Consider the following 21760-nt stretch of genomic DNA (forward strand, 5'->3'; position numbering starts at 1 on the left):
GTGACGATACTTACTTTTCGTTTAATACTGGATCGTTTTGTTTTTTAATAATTAAGAATCATTTATAAAAATATAAATACAATTTCTAAATATAAAATGTCAGCAAAAAGATACATATCAAAATGAACAGAGAAATAAAACACAAAAGGGCTACTTACTAGAAACTCGAAACTCGAAGCATTCTGTGTCATGCGGTCCTTCTGCCACTTATTCTATTTAATACAGAGCGAGAGGGATCGCACGACACGAATTTCGAGTTTCGTAGTAGCCCACAACAGAACACGTTCAGCAGAACACAACACGTGTTAATGAGGGCTATCGCGAATGAATTCGCCGCTAGAGGCGCTAGTGTAGCGAAAGCCACACTTAAAAACCTCACGCAACAGTGCGCCATCTAGTGAGACAAAAAACGATAGCCCTTACCTTACCTTAGGTACCTATATAATAGGCAATATTTTATTGAAAAACTCGTAAAACGTATTTTTACCTATTAAAAACAGAGTTTGTATGGGATAAATTTCTTTACCCTTGCGGTGAAAACGACATGGACAATGGCAACTGTCAATGTCAGTCAAATACAGACGAAGGATTCGGAGAAAACGGAACGTAATGGACGAAGCTTTATCGATCGACGTCTGCCATTGCATTTAATAAATAATACACCGTTGTTATTTTTGTTTTTACGTTATTTCATTAAGGTAAGTTAATTTAATCAATTGCCAGCATTAGACATGTGTTATGTATTTCTGGAACAGAATATATCGGCCGCTCTAGGTCACTATAAAGTTAAAGTTAAGGCCTGAAATGATAATGGGGAAATCGAAATTCTACATTTTTTTCTGCTAAACATAAACTAAGTATATCAAATCAACGTATGTTGGATGCAGAAGCCTATTCTATGGATCAGTGTTAACTGACCTCTAACTATCTACTTTGATATCCGGTAGTCCTTTTTTTTTTTTGTCACAACTTGTCCCAAGAGTAGTATTTAATTAAACTTGATTTTCAAATAAAAATGACAGTGCCATAGTTGCAAGTTTCTGTATTTTTTTAATACTAACTTTTTACTGTTTTGTTGACAATAATTCCCATTATTAAGCTGTCAGTTTGGTGGCTACCTAACATTAGTGATGTGCAATGTTCTCCCTCCAGAAGTCCCTCGCCCTGTCAACTTAAACTTCCTTCTTGCAAAAGCACACACCCCCCTTATAACTGTACTATGTAAATTTATTAAAACTAACAAATTATTTTTGTAGGTAGTTTAACTTCATGTTTGTGTTGTCTTATTTTAGGTTCTCATCCGATTACCGCACACTGAATCTACCGAACAACGACTAAACTGATAGTGTCTTTTCCAACCTCAACATTGGCGGAATCATCGATAGTATCGATGGAGCTATACTTTCAAAGAATTGAATTGGATTGATGTGCAATGTCAATAAAAATATTTTTTTTAATTGAATTTTCTGATAAATTTTGGTGTTCCCATGCAAAGCTACAATGTTGAGACTCTGATAGTTTGTATTGCTCATCACTAATGTTAAGATTTTCAGGTAGCCACCAACTGCCCGCTTAATAATGGGGTATATTTATATTAATTTATCCATCCTTTATAATTATTTATGTAGATTTTTACCCAAAATTATTTCCTTACTGTTGCATACTGTAGATTCAACTGTACCCTTGTTATTGGGACTGTCATTGGCTGTGGCCTTAAAGGTCGCCATTCAGAGGCGATTCAACTTCCAAGATTTAACTCACACATACATACTGTACTAGCAAAGCAAATTAAATATATTATAAGCTTGTAAAAATTGACATATTTTCAGCAGATTTTGAGAGATTGAGACTGCGGTATGTCACTTGAAATAGTTACTGTGAAGGAGGAGTGGTGTGACAGTGAGAATGAGCCGGAAGATACAGAACAGGAAGCTTTAATCCCTGAGCACGAAATAAAGAGGGAGATTATAGTGGAAGTGGAAGTGGAAGTGGACCCAATCAAGTCTGAGAATGATTCTGGTAAGTTAGGTAGTATAATTAGTAGCGGGCTGTTATCCACAAGAATGACTAACCCCCTTTATTCATAAAACTTAACAAGCCTAAGTTAACTAACAAATGCTTTGTCCCTTTCTAACAAATACAAATGTCGAAGTGACAGATAAGGACAAACGAATTTTAGCAGCATTTTAACTAAAATAGGTTTGATTGTCGTTTATGAATAAGGGGGTTAGTTTTTAGCTTTTTATTTTTTAATCTAATATTTTAACGGGGCTTTATATTTAATACACCACACTACAGGTATTATGCTCTCCCTTGCACTGAACTATTTAGCTTAGTCCGCAATTGGCTGTAGGCGCTATTCATGCCAGAAATGCAGTCACGCATTCCGCCCGGCCATTTTATGACCTCAAAGTTGAAAATTGACTGAAGGCATGCCCATCTGTCAAGTGTTAACTCCAAGTAATTGTACTGTATGTAAGTGTTTGTTGAGCAAGGCATGTTCAGTCAGAGCTCAGACTAGCAGTCTGTACGCGCAGCCATTTAAAGGGCATAGGTAGGATGGTTTGGTCCATTGACCTTCATCTCTGATTCCCCCCTCTAGCCAATCAGTTGGCCTTTGGTTGCCTCATGGTAAGAAACAAGCTTGTAGTGATCTATTGAAAACAGCGCCATCTCTTGTTTCTGGTGAGACATACACCAAATACTCTATAAAAGTTTGTATTTATGTTGTACAGACATAGCATAGATGGAACTTAGCAAAAAAAGATTTGCAAAGTAAATTAAAAGTGACCATTTAATTAATTAATTTATTTATATTCAAGAACACTTTCAGACTTTTTGTATTTTTTGCTGTTGTGGATATCTTGGTTTGGTGTATAATATGGTGTGCACACATAACAGATAGATGAAGAACTAGGTTTGATTCGTGGAACGCAGCTTGTGTCTTTACTCGTTTTATTTTCCATGTATTCTAATAAAAAAATCTACCTTTAAAAAACCAATGATTTGTTCCTAATTATTTAGTTATTTTTATTATATTTAAATAGGAAAAATTTATGCTACTTAAATCATAAGTTTTCTTTCTAACTACTCTGTATAGGTGTTATTAAATAGTCTCAGATCGTACCAAGGAGAGCTGTGGGCTGTATAAGGCTCATAAATTGTGTTTGTGTGTCAAACCCTATATTTAGTCATTGATATTTTTTTACTGTTTCCACATGCTCTTCCAAAAACTTTTTAATTATTGATACTTTGCATTAACTTACCCTATACCCTATTTATTTCTATTCCAGCATTTGCAGACCCAATACACCCTGCGCAATTATGCGAAACAAGTCTAATCGAAGATAAACCGCCAGAAAAGAAACGTTTCAAATGTGACATTTGTAATAAAACCTACGTAGCAAACTTTGTCCTGACCGCCCATAAAAAGATTCACTCTGAAGTAAAACCGTTTGTGTGTGATCACTGCCAGAAAGGATTCAAATTACGAGCACATTTAATACGACATTTGAGAATTCACACTGGTGAAAAACCCTTTAGCTGTGACGTGTGCAAGAAACAATTTGTCCAACGGTCACATTTACAAAGCCACTCAAGAATCCACAAACGAGACAGCTGGATATCCTGTGAAATTTGCAAAAAGAAGTTACCAACGCAAATGAATATGATGAACCATATGAAGATTCACAACATGGAGCCTCTGAATTATACATGTTCAATATGCGAAGAGCATTTCACTGACCGGTCCAAAATGATTGAACATAAAAAATCTCACACAGCCGAGAAAAGGTATAAGTGCAACATGTGTGATAAAAAATTCACCGCAATATCCACACTGAGCAGCCACAAGAAGATTCACACAGGCCAGAAACCTTACACTTGCGATATCTGCAATAAAAGCTTTGCGATCAAAACATATTTAAACAGACATATAAAAACTCACACGGGAGAGAAACGCTATGCTTGTGAGATATGCAAACACCAGTTTACACAGAGCAGTCATTTAGCTAAACACATCAAGATACACACAGGTGAACAGCGGTATGCATGTAAGATTTGTAACATGCATTTTGCCAATAAATCAGGTCTGTTCCGGCACGAAGGGATACATAACATGAATCTGCCTTTCTCGTGTAACATATGCCTTAAGCGTTTTGCTAAAGAGAGTGATCAGACTAAGCATATGCGGGTTCACACGGGTGAGAATCCGTTTGAATGTGAGATTTGCGGCAAGAGATTCATGCAGAAGTGTTATTTGACTCGGCATGTGAAGATACATACTGATGCACCAACAACCTGTGATATATGTAATGTGGAGATTGCATCTAGTTATATAAAGCAGCATATAAGGAGATGTCAGACACGTAATATGAAAGTTCCAGGATAGTCTAAGTTTCTAGAGTCTAGATATTATGCTAGATGGGTTATATAGACTAAGACCTGTGGTGGCATAGGATCTTAATTTGATGTGGGCAAGATATATTTTGCGAGGCGCACAGTGTGGGATTTGTCCTCAGTTTTGTGCACCTTCGTTTTATAATTTTATGAATAGCTTTACATTATTTGAAAGCCAATAATCAAACTCCCACTTGCCAATCTTCTTTATTTTTCGAGATATATTTTTTTAAAGAGGCGGTCAATGACCTTTAGAAATTGTATATATATGATTATTTCCGAAAGTAGTAGCAGTAGTAGTCTCATGTTTTTTTATTAGCTTTTAAGCATTGTTTTCTCTTATTTGTGCAAATTTCGGCTTTGTACTGTTGGTAAATAGGATGCTAAAAAATATTATTTTTTTTTCACAAAATAATTTATAAAAAAAAAGGTTTGCAATATTAGCGTTTTTAAATATGTTAATTAGATTTATAGCAATCAGGTTTATAATGACTCAAAATTTCAACAATTAATCTTAAGGGAGTGTGGATTTATGGCATTTCTAAGTTTTTTTCAGATTTCTATGGAAATAGGGTTGTCAACAAAACTATTATTCTGAAACCAAAGACCGCTGCTAAAAAACTTGGAATTATTTATAAGGTGCAAACGGTACTTCTCAGAACAGTTGCTTAAATTATATACGGCTCAAATCCGATCGTGTACGTATAGTATTGTTGTCACCCTTTGAATGGCTAAATTATGTATCAAATGGATTAAACCGTACAAACAACACTTTCCACTTTAATTAACATGTATACATGTAACTTTTACTAGGAGTACCATATACTGTCACTCTTCTTCATCGGAACGAATGAGTATTTCGTCGCTGCAGAGAGTTATATTTTCGTCATTCTCAGTGACTAACATAGTAGTCACTGGTTCGGTTGGCTTTAGCAGCGATAGAACTTTTGGAGGAATTGGTATACGTTTTCGTTTATCCATTCGGCCATTTAGAGATAAGTCAGATATAGGGATCTGATGATTCGAGAGCACGATGAAAAAGGTCAAGAATGGTAGAGTCACGACTTACTTTTCTTGTATGATGCTCTCGATCGTATCTCCAGAATTTATTCGTGATTCAACCTGCCTGCTCGGACAGTATTCCTATTGGCAAAGGACTTGCTTCGATGATTTGCCAACCATGTGTCAGTATTTTATGCATTGTGACTGACATATAAAACAACTGTATTTTTTTACATATTTTTCAGCCACAGATGCACAGAGTACACGAAATTTTTCACTATCTATTGGCAAACCACTCGAAAGCGCAACCAGTATTGTGTGAAAGTCGTCCACTAGCCATTCGTCTATGCCTAAAATGTTAGCAAAGGTTTTTCGATTTTCATCTGCGAATGCTGTCCGAGCAGTGTTTCCGTCGTTGCTTGTCCCTGAATTTGGTCGAACTACATCTACTAAGAGAGATAGTTTAGCCCGGATTTCTAATTGTATTTTTTTTTTCCTTTGATCCATAATACATGCCGCTTCTGAGTTTTTTGATACCCTCCAAGTGCTGACAGCGGGGTCATTTTTGTAGCCTAAATGTAGTAAAAACTCAAACAACCGTATCCAGGCATGCAGTGGACTTAGACCATGAAGCAAGGCCTTTAAGTTTACACTCTTTTTGTTTACAACGTCCAGTTTGTTAAATTCAGATGCTGTGGCCCCACAACAAGCGCAACGTAATTGAGAACTAGTATCAGTGATGATGTTATAAACTTTGCCATCTATGATGGTTAAATATAACTTCACGTCCGCAATCACGCTGTGTCCTGAAGTGGTTTCAGCATAAAACGACGTGAGTCTTTCTATTTCTTGTTCTACTCTCTTTTTTTCGCTTAGGACCATAGTTTTGTTTTCCGGGTAATATTGAATCTTTATTGGGGCGACAGTACCTATAAGATTGCGGACTGGGATTACTCCATAGAACAAAACCATCTGATGTTTTTAAAATCAATGGAATAAACGTAGTTGCAAATAGGCAGTGTTCATCGTCATTACTATTTGCAAACTTTTGTTTGTAAGCAGACTGACCTGTGGTTCCGTCGAAGCCCCAAGAGCCCTCTAACCTACATTGAATTGTATCTTTATTATGTTCCTTACAATATGCTGTGATGATGCTGTCGTTTGATTGCACAATGCGTCGAAATGTGTGCAAAAGTAAACTGAATAATGATACCGATGCTTCTTTTTCTTTGACGATTACATCTTCTTCAGGGTGACATAGCTTTTTTGCTGCTTGTACTTTATAGTAGGGTGGGAAAGGCTTAAACCCTCGTTGCTTCAAATCTTGCTGCATAGAAGTGTAATCGTCCACGGTGAGCTTTTTCTCGATAATCATAGAAAGGGCGTCTTCGGGGCTCAGCGGTTTAGTTTCTGACTCAGATCTTATCAGATTGGCAATTTTTTTTGCGCGAGTAGGACTTTTCAAACATTCCTTTGCCACAAACTCAAACTCGTGAGCAATATTTTTACTTAGTTTCGTGCCTCCGTCGTCAGTTACAGTTTTTGATGCAAGCTTAATAATTTTTGAACTTGGTTGATCTTTAAGTAACTGCTCAATGTTTTTAAGCACACGGCGCTTTTGGCGTTCACTTTCACCTTGTTTATAGCCTGAGGTAGATGGAGCACTTAACGAGTTATCGATTACTGAGGATGGGATATTTGGGTAATTTCCATGCATTTGGCTCATTTTTTGATCCTGCTCCACATATACCTCTTTTGGAATGTTATTACCGGTCAATTGATCCCGCTCCATAATCACGTCTCTTGAAATGTTACTATCGGTCAATTGATCCTGCTCCTTAAACACCTCTTTTTGAGTGGGATCTTCGGTCAATTGATCCTGCTCCATAATTACCTCTTGAGTGGGAATTGCGGTCAATTGATCTGAGAATATAATTTCGAAGGGATGTGATAGCCAGGCATGATATTTTTTACAAAAGAAAGGCATGTTTCGACGGCACTGTAAGTATAGCTTTTCACATTTGTGGGTGAATTTCATAACAATGTCTTTCAATCTATTGCTATGCAAACAAATCCCATTAGGAACCCCATTCGGGTACAGGAAATTGATAATGATATCAATTCGTTCTGTAATATCTAAATCCATAGGCCTAGTTTTTGTACCATATGATTTTGCTGCTGCGACTAAAAGTTTGTAAATGTCGAGTCGGGTTGCGCTCTTTCGTTCAACATCTCCTAACAATAATGCAGGTACTCCCGGAGGCTGAAAAATATCTGCATTTGCCACTCGCCGACCAACAAGAGGGTTGGCGCCCTCTTGCCCCTCTCGCACTAAGTCCCCCGGTCGAGGCCCGGAAGGACATCCCCCAGCAGAACGGGTCAGCTTCTGCTGAGGCAAAACAGCGTCATGGGTCTTTACCGGCTCCATGACGCCTCACCCCCGCTCCTCTAGATATCATGTATAGGTATTGGGTTTTAGCTTGCGCTTGACGAGGGCGGACCCCTTCCCAATACCACATGATATCTTTCACTGGAGATACAGCACAAGAATGCTGACGTAACCGTTCTGCTGCATAGGAAATGATTTTATTTATTTTTTAAACCATACCATACGGTGCTACAGGGACAAGGTGGCAACCCTAACCGAAAAATTAAAAAATCTATATCTCTTAACTCCTGCACTATTTTCATCCAATTTTTTTTTTGGTACTAGTTCTAATTAGAAACAAGTGTTTTGTTAAAAAACAAAACGCTAATTGCTTGTGATTATCGAAAAATAAATATTTTAAATATTAAAAAAAAATTGATATTCTGTAGCGTAGAATTGTTAACTTTATATCTTATTAATTGGTATTGGTAGTTAAAAGCTATTGAAAAATGAATATTCCCTTTGCATTGAAAAACAGGGGCATATTCAATAGGAAATGTGTTTTTTCAGGTTTCTATGGAGTTTCTCGATTTTATTTTTATCTTCAAAACTATACTAGGTAAAACCGTCAGTGTTTGACTGAAGGCTATAACTTGACGAGACGCATACATTGGAAAAATAAACGGTGGTGATCGAATTTGAGGACAAATCCCACACTGATAGCTCGTCGGGCATAAGAAAACGATTTTTAATAAACTAAAAAAAAACGGCTAGGTTCCATACAAATTTGTAGGCCTTTATGAATATCCAGTCCAAATTTCATAGTTATAGGTCAATTGAAAATACCCCACAAATTTTGATTCCCTTGAGCTGAGCGTCGAAATATAGGTACGAGGGCTGTTCTGAAAGTTCCTAGCTGTGACAAAACTATTTGCAAAATTATACTTTTTATGCTACCAATTAAAACCTTTTTTTAATTGACTTTAAAGTCCTGGCCAAAAATAATTGGAAAACCTTTTAAAAGAAAAAAAAAAAAAATGTGTCTCACATAGCTCTGATTGCAAAATGAACGTTTCTAGGGAAGAATTTCGTGTTATGACTACAACTACAATAGAGATTTGTCATTTAAACAATCGCATGAAAACTTAAACATGGCTTTTGGACAATCTGCTCCTTCGTTAGCCACCGTTTCCTTTTGGTTTCGAGAATTTGGCCGGGGCACTGAGTCCGTGTTACATGAAGCCAGACCTGGGCAGCCTTCGACAGCAGTGACTCATGAAAATGTCATCAAGGTGGAGTGGCTTATTGAAGAAAAGAGGAACATTATACACAGGGAGATACAGAATGAACTGAAGATTGGATCACAGGCTGTTTCAAATATTTTAAATGATCATCTAAAAGAACGCAAGGTTTCTTCACGATGGATACCGCATTTACTCACAGAATAGCAAAAAGCCCACCGGCTAGATTGGTGCAAATATATGCTAGAAAAATTCAAGGGCGGCACATTTCAGCAGGTGTCTTGCATACTGACATGTGATGAATCGTGGATATATAGCTACGACCCACTTACAAAGCAGCAGTCGATGCAACGCAATGGGTGTTCGAGGAAGACACGTTACCTACCAAAGTTGTTCGCGGTAGGACGGTCAACAAAAAGATGATTGCTGTTTATTTTTCGACGCAGGGGTCCTGTGGCAGTTATTCCTCTAGAAGATAGAAGAACTGTTACTAGCCAGTGGTATAGTGAAGTATGACTCCCTCAATCCTTCCAACAACTCGCCGAGGACCGTCCGAGATCACACTGCTGGTCGACACTCGATTTTTTGCAAACTTCTGGGGTTCGATTATTGCCACACCCACCATACAGCCCAGACCTGGCCTCGTGCGATTTTTTTTTCGTTTCCTACCATAAAAAAAGTATGCGAGGACGAAGTTTCAACAACTCAAATGACGAAGTAGAAGAATTTAGACGGGCATTTTTCGACCTTCCGCAAGATCGATTTTGTTCTTGTTTTGAAAGCTGGTTTAGTCTAATGCAGAAGTGTATAGATGCCGCAGAAGAGTATTTTGTTTTTTTTTTAAATAAATAATAGACATCTTTGTTTTTTTGAGTAGCTACAAATTTTCAGAACATACCTCGTATATACGTTTTTTGCGGCATAAACGGTCGTATCTTTTTTTAGCAGTGCGATTAGTGCAAACAATAAGACCCCCCCCCCTAACCCTGTATTTGTTTTATTTATTAGCAACTAGTTGGTGCCCGGTGTAGTTTTTTTTTAATTTTTTAATACTTTAAAAACTTCTGACAATAGCAAACACAACAAAAAAGAATTAGCGCAATCGGTCCAGCCGTTCACGCGTGATGCCGTGACCAAGGGAAATAGGGATTCATTTTATTATATTAAAAGATAATTCGATATTAAGGGAACTAGTTTTTATTGAAAAATATTATTTTAATTTATTAACTTATGTACTTTTATTTATTCTAGCTAAAATAATGTTTTTAAGTGACAGTTATATAATCATTATAATTTTTCAAAAGCATAAAGATGTTTTTATTTCACTTTACATACTTTACCCGCGACTACGCTGGCGTAAAATGTCAGATCTGGCCGTTGAATTACAATTTCGGGATTTTATTAAATTCTATACCCTATACCCAATCAATCATCATCATCATCATCAGCCCACAGCAGTCCACTGCTGGACATTGGCCTCTTCCATGGCGCGCCACAACACTGTCTTCAGCCCCTCGCATCCATCCGCCGCCAGCGTCCCTCTTAAGGTCCGTCCACCGTGCCTCAGGACCCAAAAAATACTCGTGCTAAATTTCATATCTCCAGTGCGCACTATCTAGATATATAAGGTCTCAAACTCATTCATTTTATTCATTCTCTGGGTATGCTAAAGTTTATCAGAGCTTTTGGTTGCAAGGTCATGTTTGATAACCACGTGCCACTTCCAGTGAAACACTGAATGAAACCATTCGTTTATATTCGGATTTAGATCGTCTTTTATTAGTTCATCCGTCTGGTCGGTATCTCAGACAGACGTCATAAATCATAAACACTTCAATCCATTACTTCATAATCATAAACAGTTTATTTTACGATCCCGTGACTGAAAAACTACCAATTACTTACTAATTGGTAACGTTTCCTGAGTTACCTATTAAAAAACCGGCCAAGAGCGTGTCGTACACGCCCAAAATAGAGTTAAGTAATATTTTTCTAAGGATTTCGTATTTTATACGGAATCTTCCAAGTTTAGGTATATTTTATACCTTAGGCTGCTATTTACTCTTAAACTACTAATAATTCTCAAGCAAACTTAGCCGTTATAGTTTTCCTTGAAAGTTTGATATACTTACTACCATCCTGATTTTTTTCAAATTTTTCCATCCACAGGTTTAGATTTTAGAGGTGGGTGACGCTCGATTTTCATGAAAATTTGCACTTTAAAGTTGAATATTTTGCAAACATACCACTGAATCGAAAAATCGTCTTTGCAAACCCCTAATGGTAAAAGAGCTATCCAACGATACCCCACACTACAAGGTTGGATAAGAAAAAAAAATCACCCCCACTTTACGTCTATGGGAGGTACACTATAAAATTTTTTTTTTGAAATTTTTATTGTACCATTTGGTCGGCATAGTTTACATACATATTCGTGCAAAATTACAGCTTTCTAGCATTGATAGTCCCTGAGCAAAGCCGCGGATGGACGGACAGACAGACATGGCGAAACTAAAAAGCATGATGGGGCACAAATCCACTAGAAGTTAGGAGTTGTGAAAGTTTGAAGGCAATTCCTTCATGGCTCATCTCCTAAGGTGCTACAGCCATACTTCCATACTTATATTATAAATGCGAAAGTGTGTGTGTTTGTATGTTTGTCCTTCTGTCACGTCGAAATGGAGCGACGAAGCGACGTGATTTTTGACATAGAGATAGTTTATAAGCCAGAGAGTGACATAGGCTACTTTTAATCCCGGAAAAATGCACAGTTCCCGAGGGAACCGCGCGATAACCGAATTCCACGCGGGCGAAGCCGCGGGCAAAAGCTAGTATAGGTAGTATAAATTGCAAACATTTTTCTAACAAAGTGTCTCACCGCCAGCGAGGAAACGATGTATCGACTATTTCCGCTCAAGAACAAAAGATATAAGCCTGTGTGAGTAAAGAGACACATATATTAATAAATCGCTGGCTGTTCACACTGTCGGCGAGAACTCGCTCTTACATCTTTTGTCGCAGCGACAAGAGCTATAAAACTCGCTGAGCTATAGATACCTACTCGCTCAGCGATGTCAGCTTGGCGGCCGCCCCGCACGAGCGAGTCGAGTGGAGCGAGTAATCGCCCGTCGCACGCGAACACTCGCTTACAGCCGAGCGACAAAACTACACTCGCTTCTCGCTGCTCGCCCACTCGTTTCTAGTTACTCGCTCTACTCGCTTCTCGCTCATCGTCGGCGGTGGGAGAACGTGCCATAAGAACTATCGTAGTATGTATGTATCGTAGTACTTTGGTCTCAAAATACCTCCATACTAAATTTAATGTACTTCTTAAATCGGTTGAGCGGTTTTTAAAAATCTAGTTTGAATTGAAAGATGATAGTTTTTTTTTGTTTTCATTCTTTGGCCAGGAATGTTTTAGGCAATGCCCTCGCAATTTTTTTCATAGTAAATTTGCTATAAAATGTTTTTAATCTATATAATTCTATCAAACAGATGAGTGAGGGTCGTTCTTAAACGTATCCTCTATACAATACTTACTAGGTAAGTATAACGTTGCAACTAACTTGCAAGCGTATAATAATCATGCCGATATTCAGTGGCGTAATTTTGGCAAAGATAGACCCTTAATGAAAGAAAACTGCCATAACTCACGCTCACCCTGATAGTTATTAATGACGCAGACAGTGCAAATATTTTCGCGTAGTTTCGTGGTAACATTAACACCATTAGTGCAATATAAACAGAGTAATGTAACGTTCTCCGTTGATTGACTTGTGTTTACCCAATCATACACACTCCATACACTAGATGACAGATATATCGCTATATTACCTACAAGGTTATGGTTACAGGAGTATATACCTAACCTACCTACGCCGGTTTTTATGACCGAATTTCACAAGATCTAGAACGGAAGTGTACGAATATTTAAAACGCCTAATAGTACGTTTGACCGAACGTCTAAAAACCCTAATACAATACCGAAAATTAATATATTATTTACTTACAGTTGTGGAAATTAAAAGCTTTGTAATCATATAGATAGTGTCCACTTTGCCGAAACACATTGCACTGCTGCTTATCGGTCGAATTAGAGAAACTGGAACAGGGTGTGACAGGGTTCCTAAGACTATAAAATGGATTAATGGAGGAATTACGTATGTACTTTATTACCTACGAATTGCTAAGGAAGGTTTTGATTATATAAAATCAATAAAACAGCATCGAAGTATGATTTGAGTGGTTTATTTATTAGGTATCATTACATACTAGCGTTAACACGCGACGTCGGTCTCACCACACCGTTTTTACCACACCAATCGATCGTTGAAAAATGCCATCAATCGATTGGTAGAATGGATTGGTCGAAGTCGATCGACAGACGCACACTTCAAGTAACTTCTAAAGTATTTATTTGTGTTAACTTTTATTACCCACTTTTAGTTTAGTAATTTTATATTTTTAAGACTTCATTTGGCACTCGCGATACAGACCCAAAGTCTAGTGCGCAGGCCGTCGAAAAGTCAGATGATGTTATTCAAATGTGTACTTTTGTAAATTTTGTCATCGTTTGACTTATGATGTGTGAGGATAAAAGTTATTATCAATATTTTCTGAGAAGGCCTTTGTCTGTGATACTTGGTAATTCGGAGGATGTAGTTTAAAACTTTGTAATCCTTTTGATCCCACAGGAACCATAGATTATTTTGAAATAAAAAGTAGCCTATATGTTAATCCAGGGTATTTATTACCTGTATGGCAAATTTCATGCAAATCCGTTCAGTCGTTTCTGCGTGTAAGAGTCCATCCATCGCCATACTTAAAGAAATGTGCTTATTTTTTATTGTCCATCTTCTTCCCGCCATATATCGTGAAATATTGATGTCAGACAAAAAATGTATAGAATCTTTTTTGTAGAGAATTTTATGTAGATTACTTATGCCTTAGAACATTTTTTGCTCTGGGCCAGCGTTTACGAGTTATTTACGAAAAGCTAAAAAATGGGATTTACAACCCCCCACCCGTTAGCTTCAGCCCCACCAATCAGTACTTTTAGTATGTGGTTTAAAACACAATTTCCAACAACTATGCCAAAATTTGCTTATACACGAGTTTTTTTCCCTGAGAGGCAGTTTTTGGTCTTCGTTGGGTAGGCTATTAAAGGTTTTATGAGGTAGAAATGTACTAAAAGTTAGTTGTGACAGTTTTAAGGAAATTCCTTCATGGCTCATCTCGTAAGCATGCTAACAGTATACATTGCAAACATTTTTCTAACAAAGTGTATCACTGATGTCTCCTGGGTTACGGGACAGGATTAAATACACCGAAAGTTGTTTGACACATGCATCTCCGATAAGCTAAGGTATGCCCTAATAACAAACAAATCGCTTTAATAATACACCGCCGTTTATTGACCCAACGCTCTTCTTTTCAGGTTAACATGGAGTTTCTGTCTCACAAGAGAAGTTATGTCAGCGTTGCTGTTGTGCTAGTATCCTGTATGACAGTTGGTGAGTAATCAGAATGTTCACTGTAAGGGCTGTTTCACCACCCATTGATTTATTTTAATTGACGGATAAATTTATGCCCGGTTCACATTATTCCAGTAAAACCGTTCCAGTAGCATGACACTGCGGTGCTCGAACGATCTTGTGTAAGTCGTTTGGATTGTGACCCCGCAATGTATCGCTCGCTACTGTACTGGCACAATTTTACTGGTATAATGTGAACCGAACATTAATCAATGTATAGTGAAACAGGGGTAAGTGTTTGAATAAGAACGTACAGTCAACCAATTTGATTCATTTGGTAAAATGTTACAATGACAAGGTTCTATAGTGGCCTACGAATCAAATTGATTGACTGCACCTAACTACAGCCCGCGGCACTTAAAAATATCTAAAAAACATTTATTTTAGACATAATTATGGTTCATAGACTATAAAATAAACTCGGATAACTTTCGTCTCAAACGGAAAAAAACCATTGGTTCTTGTTATACTGCAGGGCTACTATACTACGAAACTCGAAGTTCGTGTCGTGCCGTCCCTCTCGCTCTCGTATTAAACAGTATAAGTGTCAGAGAGACCGCACGACACGAACATCGAGTTTCCAGTTTCGTAGTAGCCCTGCTCGCGCCATGTTGTCGCTGGGTTCGGATCGGACATATTCGGAGTACGTTTTTCAATTATTATATTTTTTTGTTTCTTCTTTACATGACGACCGGATGGCCAAGAGGTTATTAGACAACCTGACTATGAAGCTTGAGATCCCGGGTATTTATGCATGCATGCTGTTCATCCGTTGCCTAGTAACCATACAAGCTTTGCTAAGTTTAGGACTCGGACCTAGTCACTAGGTCAATTTCAAATGAGGGCTATCGCGTATGAATTCGCCGCTAGAGGCACTAGTGTAGCGTGAGGTCTCCGAAATGTCAAATCTCATAGTTTTGGGTGAGCTACGCGGGTTTATTTATAATTAGAATAATTTTGTGAATATTTTGCAATATCTGAAATTAATTATGGCAAATATGCGTTCCGGGGCAATGAATGTCTGTGTTATGAGACAGTTTTGTCTTTCGGAAACCTTTGTCCTCCCATTTTCCCGAACAAAACGGAGACTATGCAACACTGGCATGCTCGATATTTTTATGGTACGGTTTTAATGTGTATTAAATATGATTTTAATCTAAACTTTGTTTTCACGGCCGTAATAACAGACTTTGAAAGCCATACTTAAAAACCTCACGCAACAGTGCGCCATCTAGTGAGACAAAAAACGATAGTCCTCATTGACCACTTAGCCATGCGGTCGTCATGTAAAGAAGAAAGAAAGACGAAGCGTCACCGTGTAACAATACAGCCGATGGTCTGTAATGTTTCATCTTATGTGAACATATATTTAGATATATATAGATTAAAAATGAACTTATTTTATTAAATTAAATTATTTTATATACTATTGAGACTATTTCATTGTAAAATTATCAATAACAACTTATTATTTACTAAACTACTCAAATAAGATCACTGGCAATACTGACTGACAGTTCAAGGAAGGATTCTGACGTAAATTTGTAGCCATTGTATCCAAAGAGGCGAAAGTGTCCAAAGTAGCAAATGTGACAACAGTATCCAGAGTAGCCAGAGTAGAAAAAGTGACACTTGTAGCAGATGTATCAACAATTTAAGTATAAAAGGAGGACGAAGACGAGCGGATGAGGGACTTTGATTTTGCTACGCGTTCGGGAAGGTTCTCCCTGAAGTATTGAAGTATCGATTATTTTCGTAATTTTTGTTGGGGGTTTTAATAATTTTTTTTTTTTGTTAGTTAATTATAGTGTATTCTTTTGTGTGAATTTCCTGCTTTGTGTATTTTATCGCCAAAATAAGAGTGATTTGATATTCATTGCTGGAGACTACATAGTGATTCAAAGCGTTTATTTAATAGTTAAAACGGGGTTTAATGGGATTTTGTGTTTTGTTTGTGAAGTTTGGGTTTAATATTAATATTGGGGTAGCGGAGAACCTAACCGGATTTCGGCTCAGTAATAGCCGATTCTTAGGGAATGAGAGCCAGGTCACCTAGCGGTGGTAACGGACAGGCTGGCATTCCCTGGGAACGTTCTTCAATGTAGAGTACGCCTATTGGAGTAAGGGCGGGGTCTTGTATTATACCGGAAGAGACAGACCTACTTTTCTCCCAGGGTTTTGGAGGGTTTGAGATGCCATACCGGTGTCCTAAATTCACCAAGATCTTGTCCGCTTTATCTATTTATTTATTTATTCGCACTCTTATTCTTCGTTACTGGTATTTGTCGACCCAATCCCCTTGATGGATACCAGTAGGCACACGGGTGTTAGGAATTAGGGAGCAGAGTTACCCACTCGACTTAGGTTTAGCTTAGAATAGGCTCTCTCACTGCACTTTGAGAGAGACTCCGCGGGTAATTTAAATGTGGAACCCGGGTTCCTAGTTTGCTGCTTTCGTGTAGTTCAGTTGGTTAGTTTAGAAGTAGGAATAGGATATAGTAGGTTTGGTATTATTATCTCCACTTGGGGAAGGTGGTGGTTGTGTTATCTGATTTGGTATTTAATTGTGTTTTTCTTCGCATTAACTATACAGCTACTTAACTATTTGCTTAGGCTGCTTTTAAGTTTGCCTACTACGTACAGAACCTAGCCATACTCATGGCGACATACTTACATAAATACTGACAATAAATGACAGACTTTTGACGCCCGACGAATGAAAGGTTTCAGCGTTTCGCTTTCATTCAATGTCCTATGTTACAAACGCTAGTAGCTTCAAACAAGTGAGACAAAATAATTCAACAACTCACAACAGAATAATATTTTATTTGCTGAAAGTAGAATCTCCTTTGAAGACTGTGGTCGTTCCTGGCAGCGAACCTTGGATTGTATAGTCCTGTTTTGGCTATTTATACCAACTATTTTAATGGTAAATGGCTTTACCAAATACTTAACTTTCATAACTAACAATGCAAGTCATTTTGGCTAAGACTAAGGCAGATGCAAGTCAGTGGCTAACCGGTACCAGGTGATCCGGAAGTTACTTATTAGTTGATATGATGAACCATTGAAGTTACATCTACGTACTACTGAAGTTGGCCTTGTTACTGCAGGAGTATTGTGATCACGGGTTTGATCCAGGAACAGCCTCAGGCTATAATTGACTTCCCTTTGAAATGTCCTCTCATATAACATAATGATATGTTTTATTTCCTAACAAGGAAAAGGTAGTATGCTCCTTCAGGGCTAACGCAGAGGAGGCAACATCCAGTTCGGTGACGAAAGCCACTTTCAGGGGGCGGGGAGTGGGCCTCTGAACTTTAGCTGCGGTTTAAAATACCTCTTCCACACGAACATATCATAGACTATAGACATAATGACCTATAAGAAACTAAACTTTAATAACTTTCTTCATTCAAGCTTCTTTTGTGTTTTCTTTATTATTTAGTTAAATTATATAATTAATTGAGCTCTTTTCCCATTATGCTAAACGAACTAAAGGGTTACTTCCTCGGACACGACGTAGGTTCCTTATTCTAGACCGCTAGCGATCACTTGGCCAATCTTATGACTTAAACAAGGTAAATCAACTTGTTAGGTTTAGGTAATTTTGTAGGTTGAGAACCCATAATAAGGTAATAAAATAATGATATATTAATAAATAAATAGGTAATAAAATACTAGTTCAGTATGTAGGCATCGATATAGGCTTCGGGGTAGGTAGGTAGGTTAGAAATTAATAAAGGGTAGGGAGGATTCGTTACAACCGGCATAAAAGTTTCGCTCCCTGCTCATTTAGGCCGTCTTGCAGGAAAAAATAAATCTAGATTTAGTAGTTAATCCAGGCTTAAGCTTGACAGTTCCATACAATTTGACACTACTAAACTGAGCTTAACGCTAACTCGAGATTTATGTGTTTACTGCAAGTGAGCCTTACTACTGGTATTACTTACCTACTAAGTAAAGTACTAATCGACAAGCGAAATATCGCTAGATGGCGTTAGTATCGTGAGGTTTTTTGACGTTATGGTGGTGGTGATGCTTGCAATTGGCTCATTTAGTTACTGGCCAATTGCAAGCAAGACCGTAACGTCAAAAAAAACTCACGCTACTAACTCCATCTAGCGATATTTCGACGGTCAATTAGTCCTGTGATATTAATTTTATTTATTTACTTACTCAGCGCAAGCCATCGACTGCTTCAAATGCGTCTCCATGAACGGCCACTTCGCCGCGTGCGACGATCCCTTCCACAACAACCACTCGCTGCAGATGCTGGAGTCCCCCTGCATGGGAGGGAGGAAGGGCCGCGACGGCTTGTTCCCGGCCACTTCTTGCATCAAGCTGGCTGGGGTATTCGGTAAGTCAATTCGGTAGTGAAGACTTGAGGGTGAGGACGCTATTTTGACCTCATTCAACATCTATATCTAGGGATTTTCATTGTAAGTGTACCCTTTACTTTTTTTTCGAATTAGGTAACGTTGGGTTTTTCTTACTCTACTTATTTCTTACCTGGGTCAATCAACTTTCTAGTGTTGTAATTCCGTCGCGTAACTCAGGAGACTCAGTGATACACTTTGTTAGAAAAATGTTTTCCATGTAGTATGCTTAGGAGATGAGTCACGAAACGGATACAAAATTCAGATCTATTGTCAAGAAGACATTAATATCAAAGGCGTATTATAAAGTTAATGATTATATCATGGACAGGGATATTTGGAAATAATTCCGATCCGCATTAGCGATCCTTTCAAATAGCGAACCTACTGTGTTAAAAATAAAGTTGTGTTAAATACTTGTGATGTATACATATCATTTAATAATATTGTAAATCTGTTTTAAAAAAAAATATATACCTCGTTGAGTTTCTTGCCGGATTCTTCTCAGCAGAGGTTTTTCCGAACCGGTGGTAGATTTTTTTTTTGACATTCATAAGTGCTTGTTATAGCCTAAATTGAATAAAGATATTTTGACTTTGACTTTGAAGCAATTGCCTTAAAAGTGTCACCACCATAAAATCATACTTTTAATAAGTGACCGAGGAGACATTACAATGGCAACCGCTCCACTAAAAAGTTGATTGACCCACTTACTAACTAACACTATTCATTTGGACATAATAAAGTGTCACTATTTTTTCGGCATACTTAATTGGTTACCTATTAATGTTATTGTTAAGACTGAAGTTATATTATTTTCTTATGTTTAAGGCACTGATATGTTTACTGTATTGGTGATTTCTCTTGTTATACCTAATTTAATTAATTAATTATTAGATAAAATTGTTGACTAAAACTAAGATATTGTATACCGTAAATCCGTTGATTGTGACGCACTATTAAGTATGTAACATCTGTGTGATTATCGACAATCTGGCAATAGATGATTTTGACTTTGTTAGTTCTGTGACTTTTTTCATGCAGCTAATATTGCTCGTCACAAAACGGCCGCATAAAAATTATATGAAAAATTTGGGACATGTTTTTCATCATCATCATCATCATCATCATCACAGCCTATTTACGTCCCACTGCTGGGCACAGGCCTCCTCTCAGAATGAAAGGGCTTGGGCCGTAGTTCCCACGCGAAGAAAGAAGTTTTTGTTCGGAACACGGGGCGGCAGAGCTGAATGATAAAAGCTGGATTATTTCATTATTTCAGATGATACACAAGAGACGATCACGGTGCGCGGCTGCGGCTTGGACTCTGGTACTGTCACCACCGACACGGAGATTATACGCATGTCGCACTGCGGACGCTTCTACTACAACGACAGGTAACACAGGTGACAAAGTGGCACAGATGACTCGGAAAATGAAAGGATGATACGGAGATCATTTAATTTTATCCGCATGTGGTACTGCGGACGCATTTACTACAACGTGAGGTAACACAGGTGACACAGTGGCACAGATGACGCAGTGTGGGAATGATACAGATGACACGGGGTAATACGCATGTCGCACTGCGGACGCTTCTACTACAACTGTACCTGTAGCACAGGTGATACGCAGTGACACTCTATGCGTATTCTTGTACCTTTCGGACTTAAACAGACTTGGCCGAAATAACGCCACCGAATTTCAGCGTAATTACGCCTGCAATACCGTTTCAATTACTGGCAGCATATTTGCCAAAATTACGTCACGTATTGACCCCCTCCATGTCCCTTGTGATCCTCCCTTGAATTAGTTTAAGTTTACTCTTTGACCGAGCTTCAAGTTTCCTTAAAGATGTAAACATACTATTACAACGCGACGCCACGCCACGTCGTCCTACGCATGTTTCTATTTGCACCTGGCCATGTCTTCTTACTAATATTTATTTTAAACGCGAAAGTTTGTATGGATGGATGGATGGATGTTTGTTAATCACGCAAAAACTACTGAACGGATTTGCATTAAATTTGGCACATTGAGAAAACATACCCTGGATGGTCATATAGGCTACTTTTTATTCCAAAATAAACTATGGTTCCTGTGGGATCAAAAAAGTTTTAAGCTACATACTAATTCTGCGCGAGCGAAGCCGCGGGCAAAAGCTAGTAATAAATATATGGGACTGATCAGTACTGACACGCGCTGGAGAGCATATACAAGCGTGGCGTGGCATCCGGTTTTAAATAGTATGTCCGCACAGAGGGCTTATTTACTCCGAAGTTCGATAATCGAAGTTCGTATCGTACCGTCCCTCTCACTCTCGTATTAAATAGTATAAGTGACAGAGGGACCGAACGACACGAACTTCGAATAATGCAGGTCCGCAGCCTATCTTAAACTGACTCTACTACTTTTCCAGGTACGTCCACGGCTGCCTCCAGAGCTGCAACGACGCCGATGCTTGCAACTCTTCAAAACACCTGACTCCCACCGCCATAGTGATGGTGGCATCATACATCCTACTCCTGGTGCAGAGCTAACAGAGAACTGAGCACTAGACAACGGGATTAAAAGGGACTATATGAAAATCATAAAAATCAGTAACTTTATAATCAGTAATCATGAATTGATAATTTGCTCACCCGCGATCATATGATAACTACGTCTAGCAACAAATGTATCCATACAGCTCCTCCACCTCCATAATGTAAGCGCGCACAAATCACCAAACCCATCTATCACCACTACACTACGCTGACGCGTTTCGAACGCGATCAGAGTTTATCATCAGAGCAACAGAACCGTTCACCTATTTTTGTTGTTGTTGTTGTGTGTGTT

At 38.2% G+C, this 21760-nt stretch overlaps 4 protein-coding genes across 6 annotated transcripts in view; 3 read left to right on the forward strand and 1 right to left on the reverse strand.

Annotated features, from left to right (window-relative positions):
• LOC141443045 (uncharacterized) overlaps positions 1–1343 on the forward strand; it is a 6607-nt gene extending 5264 nt beyond the window's left edge. Inside the window, exon 4 of the mRNA XM_074108262.1 lies at positions 1293–1343. Within this exon, the coding sequence (XP_073964363.1) occupies positions 1293–1343 (51 nt within the window). The remainder of the gene's footprint in view (positions 1–1292) is intronic.
• The window catches only part of LOC141442608 (cilia- and flagella-associated protein 91-like), a gene marked incomplete in the record, with an annotated part of 185848 nt that overhangs the window by 122253 nt on the left and 41835 nt on the right, over positions 1–21760 (forward strand).
• Positions 598–21744, forward strand: LOC141442609 (uncharacterized). Of its 3 annotated transcripts, XM_074107630.1 has the most exons (5): positions 1981–2019; positions 14447–14522; positions 18727–18903; positions 20205–20319; positions 21342–21744. In XM_074107630.1, exons 1-5 carry the CDS (start codon positions 2011–2013, stop codon positions 21460–21462), a joined length of 498 nt encoding a protein of 165 aa, XP_073963731.1. In that variant the 5' UTR covers positions 1981–2010; the 3' UTR covers positions 21463–21744. The 3 variants fall into 3 exon arrangements, with proteins under 3 accessions (XP_073963730.1, XP_073963729.1, XP_073963731.1); XM_074107629.1 differs by lacking the exons at positions 14447–14522; positions 18727–18903; positions 20205–20319; positions 21342–21744 and adding exons at positions 598–698; positions 3294–5392 and having other exon boundaries at positions 1830–2019; XM_074107628.1 differs by lacking the exons at positions 14447–14522; positions 18727–18903; positions 20205–20319; positions 21342–21744 and adding exons at positions 598–698; positions 3294–5392 and having other exon boundaries at positions 1833–2019.
• Positions 5227–8282, reverse strand: LOC141443046 (uncharacterized). The gene is made up of 2 exons (XM_074108263.1): positions 6346–8282; positions 5227–5342 (listed from the first exon to the last, which is right to left on the reverse strand). Exons 1-2 carry the CDS (start codon positions 7826–7828, stop codon positions 5227–5229), a joined length of 1599 nt encoding a protein of 532 aa, XP_073964364.1. The 5' UTR covers positions 7829–8282.

Source organism: Choristoneura fumiferana, chromosome 26 (assembly GCF_025370935.1).
Source record: "Choristoneura fumiferana chromosome 26, NRCan_CFum_1, whole genome shotgun sequence".
Taxonomy (NCBI): Eukaryota; Metazoa; Arthropoda; class Insecta; order Lepidoptera; family Tortricidae; genus Choristoneura; species Choristoneura fumiferana.